The sequence below is a fragment of the Plutella xylostella genome, chromosome 11, assembly GCF_932276165.1.
Source record: "Plutella xylostella chromosome 11, ilPluXylo3.1, whole genome shotgun sequence".
Lineage (NCBI taxonomy): Eukaryota > Metazoa > Arthropoda > Insecta > Lepidoptera > Plutellidae > Plutella > Plutella xylostella.
The window spans coordinates 3,370,113-3,386,395 of record NC_063991.1 but is presented as its reverse complement, the minus strand read 5'-3'; the positions used below and the strand labels follow the sequence as shown (position 1 = coordinate 3,386,395).

At 36.0% G+C, this 16,283-nt stretch overlaps 1 protein-coding gene and 1 non-coding gene across 2 annotated transcripts; both read left to right on the top strand.

Moving 5' to 3' along the window:
• The first annotated feature begins 4,451 nt into the window (after positions 1–4,451).
• Trnav-uac lies at positions 4,452–4,524 on the top strand. Its single transcript has one exon. It is a non-coding gene; the product is annotated as a tRNA-Val (tRNA).
• A 1,528-nt stretch (positions 4,525–6,052) lies between these two features.
• On the top strand, positions 6,053–15,482 carry LOC105380881 (serine protease snake). The gene is made up of 9 exons (XM_048624084.1): positions 6,053–6,352; positions 7,959–8,046; positions 10,301–10,414; positions 10,903–10,982; positions 11,254–11,414; positions 12,075–12,260; positions 12,645–12,831; positions 13,228–13,391; positions 14,974–15,482. Exons 1-9 carry the CDS (start codon positions 6,277–6,279, stop codon positions 15,175–15,177), a joined length of 1,260 nt encoding a protein of 419 aa, XP_048480041.1. The 5' UTR covers positions 6,053–6,276; the 3' UTR covers positions 15,178–15,482.
• The last annotated feature ends 801 nt before the right edge of the window (positions 15,483–16,283 follow it).

Genomic DNA, 16,283 nt, shown 5'->3' with positions numbered 1-16,283 from the left:
ACCGATGACTGGTTGCTACTTTCATACTATTTTGACACATTAACTGCCGGTTTACCGGACATAATGAAAAGTCACAATACTCACAAACTGTCAAAATCGTATGAAAGTAACTACCAGTTATAGATAGATAGATAGATAGAATATTCTTTATTTGCACACACACACATAAAAGAAACTTACAAAACTTAAATACTATCAAATATGTACAAAAATGGTGGTCTTATCGCTTAAAGCGATTTTTTCAAGACAATCTTAGGGTGCAGGGTGGAAGGATATTTTGATTAAAGAGGGGTCAAGTGTACTAAAGAATTCTAAAGGAAAAATTAAAATAATGGTTGAGTTATAGAAACTGGCAGTAAAAGTTACAACCTGTCAAAATCGTATGAAAGTAACTATAAACCAGTCATCGGTAGATAGAGTTAATGAAACGTGCAGTTAGGTACCAGGTGTCTTATGTCTAAAACATACACTCACGGGCGAAAAAACAGTTTCACTTAAAATATTCAGACACCAAATGATCCGATTTTTTAAAGTTATTTATAAAGAACTAGCTGTTCCTGCGCGCTTCGCTTTGCCTTAAAAAGTTTTCCCGTGGGAATTCCGGGATAAAAAGTTGCCTATGTTCTTCCCCAGGGTCTAGACCGTATGTATACCAAATTTCATTCAAATCCGTTCAGTAGTTTTGGCGTGAAAGAGTAACAGACAGACAGACAGACACAGTTACTTTCGCATTTATAATACTAGTAAGGACTAGTAAGGATTTGAACACAATATTCACGTTTTTAGTTGGTAATATAGATAACTATTGCAGAAGGCGTCATTAAGTTAGTTTTTTCCGTTTAGGAGTAATTTGGTGATTTTCTAAATGGAACTTTTTCATTGCCCGTGAGTGTAATTACAGAGAATGACAGCATGTCTTTTATCTCAGAGGTAGCGTTGTAAAAATACAACATAAGGATAATTCTTGCTGATAGGGAAATTATATTTTTTAGAACACAGAGCAACATGTAAGTGTCAGGATAATTTGCAACTCATATTGTAATAATCACGCTTCATACAGTTTGAAATTTTATCAGTAGTGGTCCCGTTTTGCCACGTGAATCTACCGATATACTAAGAAATTTTACATGAAATTAATATGAAGCATGTTTTTATTAAGTATAAGACCAACTCTTAACTTAACTCGCGAATTAAAAAACATATGTTTTGTAAAGTTAAACTCAACCAAAAAATAGCAGTTTTTTAGTTGTAGAGATATCAATATTTGGTCCTTTATTTAAAGTTACTCACTATGTCTGGTGTTTATTGACCTAACAACGGGACTGTCACTAATAAAAGTCAAATCTGTTCTTATAGGAATGTATGCATGCATGCATTAAACATAATTATCTAAAATTAATGACATAAAATGTAGAGGCAAAAAATTATACCCCTATGTGGTTTAAATGCTGTTAGCATTATGGATTTAATTAGTTATTACTGAAACATACTAGTCTATGATATGGGCTATAAGAGTAGCATGTTAAAATTTAAAATAATATTTGACTTTGAATTTTGACTTATGGCATAAATTACATAATACAGATTATAAATACGATTAAAGCATTTTTCATAAGTTTTTTTCCATACTTATGACCTACCTATAAATTAAAACATATTTTTGCGTTTAGAGAATTAGCTATGATTTATATTAATCGGTTTTATGTAAATTTCGAGGGTTTCAGGATAGGTTAGGTATTTATAATCTCAAGTGATATTTATGTTCTGACCCCTTAGCATGAATTTTCATCGTGTCGTAAACGTGAAGTAGAATTCATCGAGTAATTTTGTATGAAAATATGAAGAGCGCCCCTGGCAGTCGGTAGCAGAACAAAAATTTTCCTACAAAATTCATCGAGTAATTTTACTTCACGTTCACGGTGACAATTCATGCTAAGGGGTCAGATTTATTTTTACTGCCATATTACTTTTTAGTATTTTAAAAGACGTAGTATTATTGTAAAAAAATATGTGTGTGCTAGCTAACGTTATATTATTAAAATTTAAGACACAAATATTAGGCTGTAAAATCAATGAATATTTAAAGCAAAATAAAATAAATTTAATAATTAATATTATTGTCATCATCACAGACGATTTATTAATAGCCTGCTTAGATAAACAACATACGAAGGAGATGGTGTGTCTCACACAAAAACAAAGGAAAAACTATCCGAATTTTTTGTTTAAGTACTCTTACTGTCAAACCGTTTTAAGTTCAATCTAATGATAACCATCGTGCAAATGTAAATAAATGAATACACTGACACTTCACATCTTGTTCGAAATTGTTTATTTAAGTGATTTCTCTGATGATGATGATGATGATAATAGTACATGCCATGTATTTTATCACAATTTCGCAATAATTATATTTAAGTACTATTAAGCTAAGAAAGGACATAAAAATTAAGTAGGTACCTACCTAATATATTTTATAACAAGCCATGACTTAGTTACATAAGCCATTATTGCACTGATGATACCTAGTTACATGATAAATTTTTGTACTTATGTAAGTTTTAGTATAACCCCTTATTTATAGAAGAGTTATAGAACGTTTTAGCTATTGAACTGTTTTGTCCCTCTCAGTCAAAGAACCAAATGGGTTAAAGTTCCATATATCCTACGGCCGATTAAGGTTGTTTTTACCAGCATGCGGATTTCATCACGCACGCGGGATGGCACGCCATTTTCCCGCGTCTCGCGTGCATATTCCACTCGTTACAATGAATACTTGTAGGAAAGCGTGCGAGGCAATCCCGCGTGCGTGATCGAATCCGCATGCTGTTAAAAACAGCCTAAAACGTAGTAAGCCGAAAGCAGGGCCCGTAGCATAAATTTTCATCGTGAACGTGATGTAAAATTACTCGATGAATTTTGTAGGAAAATTTTAGTTCTTCTACCGACCGCCAGGGGCGCTATTCATATTTTCACACAAAATTACTCGTGACTGAATTTTACTTCACGTTCACGATGAAAATTTATGCTAAGGGGTCTGGTCACTCAGAGATCATTCGCGAATATTTGTGTTCAGAATTACAAGCTAAAACCTTCTTTACGCTTACAATACTTAAGTACTAGGTACTAAGGCCTTGGTCTCCTATTTACGCCGTAGTTCGCGTCCAGCGTCACGCCGTAGGCCGCGTCACGATGCTCACTATAGAAATGTACTGATGCGGTCTCCCTCACACGCCGACGTTGGCGCGTAGATGTAGTGTACATCGTGACGCGGCCTACGGCGGTGACACTTGACGCGACCTACGGAGTAAATAGGAGACCCGGGCCTTAGGCACCACGTTTTCAACACCATATAGATATGTATTTCTTCTGAATTACAAGAGCAATATATTCATTAAAATTAAGTAAGTAGGTAAGTACTATGTATAAAATAGTAAAAGTAGAGAAGTACAACTATGTATAACCTATAATAAATTATTATATTTTTGGAATATAGCACTCATTTTTTCATTTCAAATTTTCGGATTTTTCCCACGTTATTTGTCACTTTTTAGGTACATTATTTAAATACACACACGACCTATCTATAACATCATCTTGTTAATTGCGATTCGCGATATAGTGGGGCGTTTATCTACGTCTATAAAGGTGCCGTGCAGCTGGGACTGTGCCTACAGTAAATAGAGTAGGAAAAAGCTAACTTTGCAACCGAAACAAATGGCTACACCAAAACAAATTTCAAAGGGCTACCCACTATCTACCGACATGTCAGATTTTCAGCTTTAGTGCCAATTTCGCCATAGTGGGTTAGAGCATAACCAGGGATTATTGGTTGACTTTTGACACATCTGTCAAGAATTTCATATGGAGATGACGTAGGTATAATTGATGAACCAATCCCTGGTTACGATATAACCGACTATGGCGAAATTGGAGCTTAGGGGCCCGATTTTTATCTGACTTTCAAGTGATAGAGTAGGTATTTTATACTGTGAAGCTATTCATACTTGCCGGCAGTATAATATACTTAGTAGTCTTTGCTTGCATCGAGTCGGCATGCAACATGGCGTAAAAACACTCATTATGCAACCTATGACCCTAAAAAATCCATTTTTGGGAGCTACGCAACCACAGACAAATAAATAATAATAATAAATAAATATGTGGGGACATCTCACACACGGCCATCCGACCCCAAGCTAGGCAGAACCTGTGTTATGGTTGTCGGACAGCTGATATATCTACACAAATACATAGATAGATAGATAGATACTAAATATAAATACACAGACACGTTAAACTTATAACACCCCTCTTTTTCTGAAAATGTTTATCAATATCTTCATTAACTAGGTATTTCATTTTATCTTGACCAAAATAACTTTCAACACAGAGAACGAATAAAATGTACGTGTAGCTCTAGAATGTATATTTCGCCAACACTGTCAGCTGGTTCCGTGGTGTAGTGGTTATCACATCTGCTTTACACGCAGAAGGCCGCCAGTTCGATCCTGGCCGGAATCACACTTTTTGTTTTTATTTTTTTCATCACTTTTGTTTTGCTTGACTGCTAAAATTTTAATTTTCACGTACTTTAAATATATTTTACAAAGTTACAATTACAATTGATTCTTTCTTTACAGAGTGTAACCAATAAACTCAACTTTAGCAGCAAAAACAGACTTTACAACAAAATTTAAATAGGTAGTTTAAATGAAAATTGAAATGAATATTTAAACAAGGTTTTTATTACTTATACCTACACATAATTAAATCATTATCTTCACACACGATGGGATTATAATGATGTTTATCAAATGAACTAAAGTAACATCATCTAAATTATTCATGAGGAAAAAAATACTTCTAATATTGTTCTGCGTCCGTGTAGGGTGACCACACAAGTCGCTTTCCTGTGGAATTCACGGGATTTCGGGATTTTCCGTGCGCGGCGCTTTATATTTTTTTTCTGTGAGTAGGTAACCTTAGTAGAACCAAAGAGTCCGTAATACGGACTCTTTATGTTTAGAGGTGTTTATTTATACAATTAGTAGTAGTTATTTATATTACATGCCTAGGTTTTTGCTCTGTAAATAAGTACATACCTAGTAAAAATACTTTTAACATATTAGGTAGATACTTATTTTTGGTCCAACGATCGCGATCCTCCGCCACTTCGGACCACTCATGTAGGAACTTGTCCAATGAGGCTTGTATAATGAGGCTTTTGCCCAGCAGTGGGACACAAATCAGGCTATTTAAAAACATTAATTTGATTTTTCGTTAATTATCATTAAGTATATTTCATTTATTAGACTAGTACCTACCTACATGATACTAATATATATTTTAATTTTATTCTTGTCTCTAGCTCCAATAGTCGCTTAAGTGTTTGTACTCAGAAACATTTAGGTATTTAATGAAAAATTATGTCGATACAAAGACCACAAGTCATTTTTTTATGAACATTCTCTGACATTTACATACAGGGGGTTCCCGCGATCGCCGTTTAACAGTGTGGGTGTGGCAACTCTTTCTGTAGTTACTCCGTACAGTGGGACACAATAAACTTACGTACCTACATAAGTTTCAATAATATATTAGGTATATGTAGTTCAGTAAAAATATATTATCGCTTACACGTAGCTATCTATTTACTGGGGAAGAGGGAAAAATAGTTTTTATAAAGTACACAAAGGTGGATTTACCGCGCAAATGATATCCAATCATAGCAATAGGGTTTCACATTTTAGTTTAAATAATACGTCCTGGCGAACATCGTAATAGGAAATAACTAATAGGTTATCCTTATGACACGCATTGTGTAATAGGTCATTTTGTATTTCCATTAGACACATTTTTTGCAAAGCTAATTACAATCTATGGTCACCGTAATACACTACGTTTCATAGTGCCACATGCTCCCAAATACTCTATGTCCTTACCATAAATGCCATTTTTGAATGATAGTCGATAAATTCATTGTACATAACTTGTTTGGACGTCCCGCCGTCTGCCTTTTCCTACTACGAGTATTTATATATTTAGTACCGGTTTAAGATCGGTAAAAGACGGTCGTATATTTGTATTTCAAATACATAAGTAGGTACCTACTTAAATTTTTAAGCATTTAATATTTTTTTAAATATCAATTTTATATGTGCTTATCAAAACTAATCGTTTTACGTAATTAGAATTTGTTTTTTAAAAGTGTTGTCATAAGAAGGCAATTTAAATGTTTTTTTTAAGGAAATGAAGTGATTTAATTTTGTGAAGATGCAGCTTAATTTCTGTATCGATGTGCTTGCGACCATATTGTTTATTGTGACTGGCGGGGATTCCCAAAAACGAGGTAAACACATGTTAAACTAATATTTTACGTTTAGATACATAATATGGCCACTGTCCAGCCGGGGTTTCCCAGAACTTTTCACGTTTGGAAAGCTCGGCTTGCTACTTTTACTTAGACAGTAACATAAGATGAATGGTAAATGAAAGATAAATCGAGTCAAATTGAGTCTACTCATAATTATACTTAATCTTTATAAAAGTTATATTTTTAAATCTTTAAAAAGTAGTGTACTTGCCTAAGTTAATACATAAGAGTAAACAAGTAATTGTTTCCCTTTGTGAGTGCAAATCAAAATACTAAAGAGTGATAGATCACTGGAGAGCGCCCCTGTGTACTGCGCAGACACTGTGCCTACAGCACTCACATGGCCTGTTAGGTAGACGACACTGTATATACTTGAACTTGTTATGAAACTTTTTGATGTGATGCTGACGTAGATTTTCTGGTTTATATTTTAACATTCGGCATACGTACGGCGGCGGCGGCCTGCGCCTAAAAGTATACAGGCGGAGTTTTTAAAATAGCGATCTCAAGCTCACATGCTACTCTAGCATATCCACATAAACACCACTGGTACACACATCACACACAACACGTCCCCAGATTTATAACAGATGTAGCTGGTCCCTTCATCATGGGATTGCTATTTTAAAAACTCCGCCTGTATACTTTTAGGCGCAGGCCACCGTACATTACATAATTATTCAACAAATCCATACACCTTTATCAACTATACATAAAAAGGCATAGTTAAGAATAATAGTTAGGTACTTAGTTACTATATGCTACTAAGTATTATCGTTATAGAGATTGGTATTTTGGTGGGTTTCATGGTTTTTAACAGTTGAATGATTTTAATTAATATTAACACTACGGTATTTAAATTTATTATTAATGAGTACTTTGTTTATTGTGCATAATTTTCTTCATCTGTTTCCTCTGCCTTATGTAGATATACGTAACGTATCCTACGAGGATAAATATTTTCAATTTAGGAAAAATACGTATGTTTTTCCATTTGTCATATTTGTATTATGTTTAGTCAACAAGACATACTTAATAAGTGCCTATTGCAAACATTTTGAGCTTTACCTTTATTAAAATTATAGATTTGAAGAATGACACAAAGAAAAATAGTGTGGTTACTTAATTATAATCAGGCAAGGAGCTAGGTAAATAGGTTATTAATTTAAAAAAAAGTATATAAGAATTATAACTATGTAGGTACTTACTAAACGCAATTTCCTGTAAGTCTCTTAATTAACTTATTTCATGGTCACCCTCTGGCTAGATGGGGTGACGACTTGCGAAAGGTGGCGCTGGTAGGTAATGGTTGGATGCGGAAAGCTATAGATCGCATCTAGTGGCGTGCTTTGGGATTGGGAGAGGCCTACGTCCAGCAGTGGACTGCTGTAGGCTGATGATGGATGGATGGATGATGGTTGATGGTGAATGTGAGTAGCTAGTTATGTATTTTATAATAGACCGTTTCCTAAAACTTAAAACCCATATTTATTTTAATCTACAATAGGTTGAAATCGAAATTTACTTGATTGAAATAATTATGTAAGTATTTCGGAATTAATTTGTCAAAAATGTATTTCAGTGGGTGACATTTGCATCGATCAATACACGAACACGTACGGAAGATGTGTTTTCTCGGATCGATGTCCATCAGCTTTACGTAACTATCAGTAAGTAATCTAAAATTATTACATTTATTTAGAAATTAATGAATGAAGCCACATATTTATATAAATATAGCGGATATATATGAGGAATTATAAAAATTTATAACAACGGATGAAAATGTTATGTTTTTATTTTTAGATGTTGTAATATATTTTGAGTAAATGAAATCACACCGCTATAATCTATAGTTATTAAAATATATTGTGTAATTACGGTATTATTAGTACTTATTTAATAAAATGAAAAAATGTGACGGTTAGTATGAATTAATTTCTGTTTTGTTACCATTCTTGGGGCCTAGATAATTAAATAAACTATAGGTATTCTTTCAATTTAACGTATTTAAAGGAAAGCCGCCGTCTTCTTAAATGAAATTATCAAAGGAAAAAAGTAGTATATTCTTTAGAAATCAGTGAAAAATTCAATAATGTCTCAGTTTTGTTACCACAGTCAACAAATCAAGAATTATTTTTAATGCCTGAGGCGTAATTTAAACAACAACACATTAATAACTTTAACATAGGTTGGGGAATAACTAATATTAAATAATTAGAACCAAATAAATTATAAAAGTAAAGAGTTGCAAACAAAATAGTACAAAATCTTCGAACAAAATGCAGGGACAGCTACAAAACGGAAGGTAACAAAATTGTTGGGCTTGGTTTACATGGCACCAGCACAAAATTTGAACATGATGAATTTAAAACATGAGCCCAATTTCACATGAAATTTACTTCAAACATCTTCATAATAGGTTTAACACTAAATTGGGTTATATCGCTCAAAAAAATACATTTATAACAAAAATAAACAATAAATAAACAGTCATAAAAATCCGAATTTCGTTATTAAAGTCGCCATGTAAACCTGTCGATTTTGTTACTTTTTCGTTCCAACTATATGTTACCGTACCCTCAGTAACAAAACCGAAGTAACAAAACACGCCCACCTAACCTTTGAAAAAATATATTAGCCGTTCAGTTACTAGCAGTGATAAACCAAATACCACAATTTGTTTAGCATTAACCATGCCTTTTTATATTAATTTATTGGAAGAAATGTGTTCATAAATAATTGATTACGGTAGTAACAAACTTGACGACAAATTTGGTCACAGTTCGACCGGTAATAGAGACAGTCTCACTGAGCTACCCACGGAGGCCTTTTTCAATTTTTTAAGCCGGCAATCTCTAAGTTCTTAGTATTGCCATATTTTAAAAACGAAAAATAAGCATTTGGTAAATTATCTATAGGAAAAAATGCGGTAACAAAACCGACATTTCCGGACGTATCAAAATTAGGGCCGCAATTGTTTTCGATTAAAAAATATAAAACGGCTATTATTAGCACTTTTAATGATGTCAAACGATAATTATTTAGTAGATATTCCGTAAAAACCACTCCAAAAGTTCGGCTACTTAGTAAAATTTTGAATATATTGAGCTTAAAGTTTCATTTTATGCTGGGGACAGGGCAAAATCGTGGGTCACGACTTGTTTAAATATTTTTGTAAAATTCAGTTTAAGAAGGATTTAATTCCATTTTAGTTTTAAATATAGTCAATAAGTTATATTTTCAGTTAAAAGGCATTGTTTACCAATATAAGGAAAGAAATCCCTGCAAATAAATAAAGAAGTCGAGGGACATGCCAAAATGGCCGTTGTTATAAATTTTTATAATTCCTCATATTAAGTCTATTTTGTCATTTAGGTATTATGTGTATTTGTATTATTATTATGTATGTAAGTTAAATAGGTAGTTAGTTTGTATTTTTCGTTTTTAGCTTAGATATTATGTTTTAGTTTAGGATCTTTCCACATTGTTTTTGTATAGCTTTTTATTGTATTAAAGGAGTTTAAAAACTTTAGTTTTCCACCAAACAAAGGTTGGTTGGAAGAAATTGCTTCTTGGCAATAAGCCCGCCTCTGTATATACTTACTACTTTTAAGTCCATTTTTGTAACTGTTTTTATTATTATACAATAAAGTGTTTATAAATAAAATATGATAGTGTTCCACATTAAAATAAAATTATGTACACATAATATATCTCAACCGAAATCTTTTAAAAGTGCAATCTATATTTGAGTAGTGCATGATACTACTTGCACTACTTTACCATAGAAATGCACTTTCGGTAGAACTATTGAAAGCGCCATCTATCTTTGAGCAGCGGCACTACTCGCACTGTTTTACCATAACATACCACTTCCGGTGTCTTTGTACAATATTAAAAATCTTTTCTCTCAACTTACAGGCAGAACGGCATTCGGCCATCAATATGCACTTACAACTTCGACAATGCACTGGTGTGTTGCACTGAACGCGGAAACATTCTTCAAACGGCGAGGCCCACGCCCCCGCCTAATCAGTAAGTCAATAACACTCGTCAAGAGGCTGCGTTCCCAGTAAGGAACCTATGCTTTGTTTCACGGGAAAAAGACATCTGACAGGACCCTTATTAGGGTAGTTTTTGTTTGTATCAGATGTCTTTCCCCGTGGAATATGATATACCTACCTACTCAGTCATTTTAAACACTGAGAGCGCGAAATTAGCAAACTGTGAACACTCGCACGAGGCCCGCGTGGTGGACTAGGCCCTAAAACCTTCCTTCATCAGAAGGGGACCCGTGCTCCCAGCAGTGGGGACGTGATGGGTCATTACATGTATTGTAATGATGAAGCCGCACGCAGTATAATAAGTCAAGAGTGGTACTCAAGAGCAGCCTGGGCAGGCAGTGACTGACAGGCGCTAAATCCTCTCACCACGGTGACAGAAGAATACTTGCTTTAACCAACTAGGTACACAGGTTCACCTAGTTACTAATACTAGTTAACCATTATTTATCTACTTTTCAGGGAAGACAGATTTCAGTCCTCTGCTGGAAACAACAACAACAACAACAATAATAATCCTAACATTAGAGTTAGCGAAAGAAGTAAGTAGTTTTTTTTCAAATCGTAACTGGATTCGTTTTTTTTGGTGCGGCTTATTGTTTTTTTTACAAACGCCTCATAGTTATAATGTGCACGTTACATAATGTGGGTAGAGTATAAAGACCTAAAAATAATAGGCCTTATACAATGACATAGTTAGTTAGTCAGCATGAATCAGTCTGTTCTCCATTTACATCTTCCTTTGTATTCGCGCGTTATTTTTTCTTTGCCCAGTGTTTTTTTTTTTCACTAAAACGCTTGTTGTCCCCCCAGAATGCCGCGAGTACAGCAAATCAGTGACGTTCACGGTGAGCTTCAGCTCGCTGCTGCCGGAGCCCGAGTTGCAGTCCATCTCGCGGCCGCGCTGCAGCCGGAGCGGCGTGGGGCTGGTCTTGGGCGGGCGGGACGCCGCGCCGGAGGAATTCCCGCACATGGTGAGGTTATGATTTATAGGTTAGGTCCTTGGAATAAGGAGTAGTAACTGTAACTAATACTTTGCCTGAGGAGTTCCCGCACATGGTGAGCTGTTACTGCTGAACTAGAGCTTGGCCAGTGAAAGATGTCCAAAGAAAACGGCGGCAAATTTTAAAAATCTACATTAGGCCACACAACCCGTGTTTAAACCAGAACCATCTTCTGTAGTGTATGTTTTATAATAAAAGGGAAAAGGTTATTTTTTTATAGTTGGGTGCTTGGAATATGGATTCGTATACACACTTTTAGGTTGCGCGGGAAAAATATGACAGTTCAATTTGGTGGTTTATGCCAATGCCATATGAGTGCTTACCCGCGTAAGGTGGTTACAATCCTTACTTATTTGTATACTTTTAATTAAATGTGTAAATGAATCTACCTTATCTACAAATACCCAGATACAAAATGAATTTGTCGGGTGTATCACATTTATACCTTGCAGGTATTAACGATACATATTTACAACAAAAAAATTATATTAATTTATCATTGTTTTATTGCACAAATATAAACATAAGTGTACCTACCTACTAAGTTATATCTACCTATATGAATAAATAATAAACAAGAAATATAACATTAAAATTTCCCCCTCTCTATTAACTCCACTTCACCACCAGGCAGCGATCGGCTTCGCCTCAGCGGAAGGCTACGACTTCAAGTGCGGAGGGTCCCTCATCAGCGCGCGCTGGCTGCTGACGGCGGCGCACTGCTCGCGCGACCGCGCCTCCAGCCGGCCCGTGGTGGCGCGCTTAGGAGATAGGAACATCAACCCGAAGGCGCAGGACGACGCCACGCCTGTCGACGTGAGTTGTGTTGCTGTCTAAGGCATCAGGCCCTTCACCACCACATTATCATCAGCCCGTATTCGTCCACTGCTGGAAATAAGCCTACAACAAACGTCCTCTGTCTATTTCCACAATTACCAGCTACCTATCTAGAGTCGTCAGTCCCAGTGAGCTGCAGGGCGTCCCACGCTATATATCCTTGTTTGTGGTCTGCATTCGCGATCCCGACGATCTTTGGTTCTTCAGCTGATATAATATATTAACCATCCAACTACCACTTCAACTTACCTACGGAATGTGAAACCGAACACGGCTGGAAAATTATATTTTTAATCTTCTTACCACCACAGATAACCAATGCTGCCTAAGGATTATCCATAAAGTTCGTTGTTAACTCCTCAGGTGCCAATACGGAACATCATCGTGCACCCGGACTACCACTCGCCAGTGCGGTACAACGACATCGCTCTGATGGAGCTGGCGACCGACGTGGACCTCAGCAACAGCATCCGCCCCGCGTGCCTGTGGCCCGGCGGTCCCTTCCACGAGGATAAGGCTATAGCCACGGGCTGGGGCGTGGTGAACCAACGTGAGTTGATTTTAATGACGCGAGCAATGAAAAAGTTCCAGAGATATAGCAGAATGGCAGGTGGACCGTTTTCATTGCTTGTGGGTGTATTCATTGTAACAATTTGAACGTTTGACTAGCATAAATATCACGCAAAGCAGCAAACTTTCGAGAAGACGTGACAAAAGTAACCTAAGCATCCGATTGAGAGGTTTTCTGTCAGTTCTGGCGCTGGTTATGGAGTATTTTCTTTTTGTCAAAGATTTTAGTTAACTAACTATTTGTAACTACCATCTTATTTGTGTTTGTAGTTGTACCTAAATATGACGTATCTATCTACTCTAAAACAAAGAAACTAACAGTTATTTCGCAACAATATAATAACACAACGTTTTTAAAACCCACTCCCCTCAACAGGCACGCAAGAGAAAGCGGACCTCCTCCAGAAGGTCTCCCTCACTCTGCTCGAGAACTCGTACTGCGACCGTCTGCTGAGGAACAACCGCAACCGACACTGGCAGGGCTTCCGCGACTCGCAGTTGTGCGCCGGCGAGGTGCGCGGCGGCATGGACACGTGCCAGGTGAGATGAGACTACTTATGTTTTTACGACTCCCTACCTAACCTACCTACACACGTGTAACTAAATCAGTAAGTAAAATATCGTGTCTTATTCCTGTATTTTTTTGCTAGGCTGAACCTACTTTAAATAATCTTCTAATCCAAAACATGATTACTGGCAGAAATTGATTGTAAAACTGAGAGTTTGACATAAATTTGAATTTGGAACACTTCTTGTAACTATAGGCCGTGTCAATAAAGAAACTAAACAAAAATGGCAACTGAAAGGGGAACACCCAAATATTCCGAAAAACTTTTTTCCGAATTTGATAACACCGAATATGTAATTTACGAAATATTGCAATACCGATTTTTTAAAATAACGAATTATAAAAATCACGAAAATTATAATTTCGAATATTATAATCACGAAGATTTGTTATAACGATTGTTAAATATACGAACGTAAAAAAATACGATTACTTTAATATACGAAAAATATAATACCGATTTATTAAAATCACGAAAAATTCAAATCCCGATCGGAAATATGATAATTCGTGATTTTGTCAAAAAAAACATAAACGTTTTTTAAACCTTAGACCCAAAACCAAAAGATAGGTGCGACGACGAGCAAAGAGAGGAGGAGCGTGTTAGGTGCATATAGATATCGAAAAACAAAGCGGAGCGGAGCGTTTCAAATATAGAGCAAAACAATTGTTAAATAGAAAACTATTTGTAGTATTTGTTGTTAAGTAACACTAGAAAGCAATACAATTGCTCGGATTTTTATTGTGTTTAACCTTAAAAAACCTACAGATAGGTGCGACGACGAGCAAAGCGAGGAGGAGCGTGTTAGGTGCACATGTTCGTCGAAACCAAAGCGGAGCGCAGCGAAGCGGAGCGGAGCGCAGCGAAGCGGAGCGGAGCGTCTCCCCATAGCGCCAATAATATTAATAATAATAATGTCAAAACCCCTAGTACCAAAACCTAAAGATAGGTGCGACGACGAGCAAAGCGAGGAGGAGCGTGTTAGGTGCACATAGATATTGAAAAACAAAGCGGAGCACAGCGAAGCGGAGCGGAGCGTTTCACATAATAAAGCTTAAAAATACATGTATAATATATAACTACTTATTTCTTGTCAACTAAATTACATTCGGGGATTTGTATTTTCGGAATATTAAAACTTCGGGATTCGTAATTTTAACAATTCGATATAATACAAAATCGTACATTTGAAACATCGAAATTATAATAATCGGCAATTTTACTTTCGTCATTATAATAAATGTGTTGTTTGAAATTTAGTTTTATCAACTATTCGTGATTTTCATTATTCGGAAACTTGAAATTCGGGATTGTGAATTATTCGGAACTTTGAAATTCGTAATTATAAAAATCGTTATTTTCATATTCGTAAAAAAGTAATTCGGAATTATGTAGTGTACCCAACTGAAAGTTATTTATGTACTTCATTCATTATTCATAATTTTAGGTAGAATATAGGTTAGGCATTGGGCAGCATGAGTCGTTCGCCTTATTAAACCTACATTCGTTTCTTCCTTCTCTTAAAGTCCTAACAATAAAACCACATTTCCCAGGGCGACTCCGGCGCACCGCTCCAGATCGTGTCCAAGGAGAACCAGTGCATCTACCACCTCATCGGCCTGACCTCCTTCGGCTACAAGTGCGCGGAACAGAACAAGCCGTCGGTCTACACCAGGGTGTCGACTTACGTGGACTGGATAGAGTCTGTGGTGTGGCCGGATGAGTATGCGGCTTGGGCGGCGGGGAGGAGTCAATAATTGTGCTCTCTAGTTAATTATTGATATGTTTTAGTTCAAAGCCGTGCCAATATGTACCTACAGTATAAGGCGGATAAATCTAACCCCTCTCAGAAGCATTGTTACTATGAGAGGGGGGTCAGGTTTCTCTGCACATACCTCCAGAACATTTGCTCCGTTTTCTCAATTAACGTGTGTCTACTTATAAGTAAGTACATAATATTACTTATGATAATTGTTAAACAATGGTGAAACAAAATAGGTATGATGAGACGAGAATGTACGAGGAGAAACTAAGAATAAGAAATACATTGCCCACAAAGACCGTGTTTAGTTTTTTTTATTAACTCTACCCTATCCTGATTGCGAATCACAAAGCAGGAATCGAATAAAGTACCTAGGTACCTACCAGTTACCTACTAAGTACTAGGTAACATAACGGTCTTCATCCGTAGGTACCTAAGTCATAACTATCATAAGCACACAAATAAGTGTAACGAGAGGAGACCTGATGAAGGCCAATGATCTCGCAATAAGAGTAGCAAAACACTGGAGGAAGTTAGCTTAGTGCATTTTACACGATAGAAGAAGTGTAACTAACAGCACTCTGTCCTAAGGTCGCCGGTCAAGCGGGCTGCAGGGCGTCTCAGGCTACGCTTTGTTCGTGGTCTCCAACTCTCCATGAGGACTCGTTTACCGCGTGGTACTTACATTGAAAAGTTGCCGGGTTCGAATACCAGATGGCGCTCATGTTGCCAGTGCATTTAATTTACTGTATGCGCTCATGCATAAATATAGCATTCGATAAATGATTACGTAACTGAAACATATTTAAAAAATAAAATAATTTATTTAAACAAAAATAACAAAATAGTCAAAATAACAATACGGTTAATAAAAAAACAGTAACTAGCTGGCTAAACCCACAGTCAAACCATATTAACATTTGGTTTTGTGGGATGTATGTAATAGCATAAGTTGTTTTCTTTGAATAAAGATTTATTCTATTCTATTCTATTCTAATTAATTTCAATGCTGTGAGTAACCAATAGGTATATAGTAGAGGTTCTTAATACACAATTATTATATTATGCATGGAAGTAGAAAAAAATAAGTAGGTACCTATA

What these genes read in the sequence shown, in the direction of transcription:
- LOC105380881 (XM_048624084.1), top strand. Translation starts at nt 6,277, where the DNA reads ATGCAGCTTAATTTCTGTATCGATGTGCTTGCGACCATATTGTTTATT. An exon ending in TCAGCTTTACGTAACTATCA is followed by an intron (nt 8,047 to 10,300) that starts GTAAGTAATCTA and finishes CTCAACTTACAG; the next exon opens with GCAGAACGGCATTCGGCCAT. An exon ending in GCGGCATGGACACGTGCCAG is followed by an intron (nt 13,392 to 14,973) that starts GTGAGATGAGAC and finishes CACATTTCCCAG; the next exon opens with GGCGACTCCGGCGCACCGCT.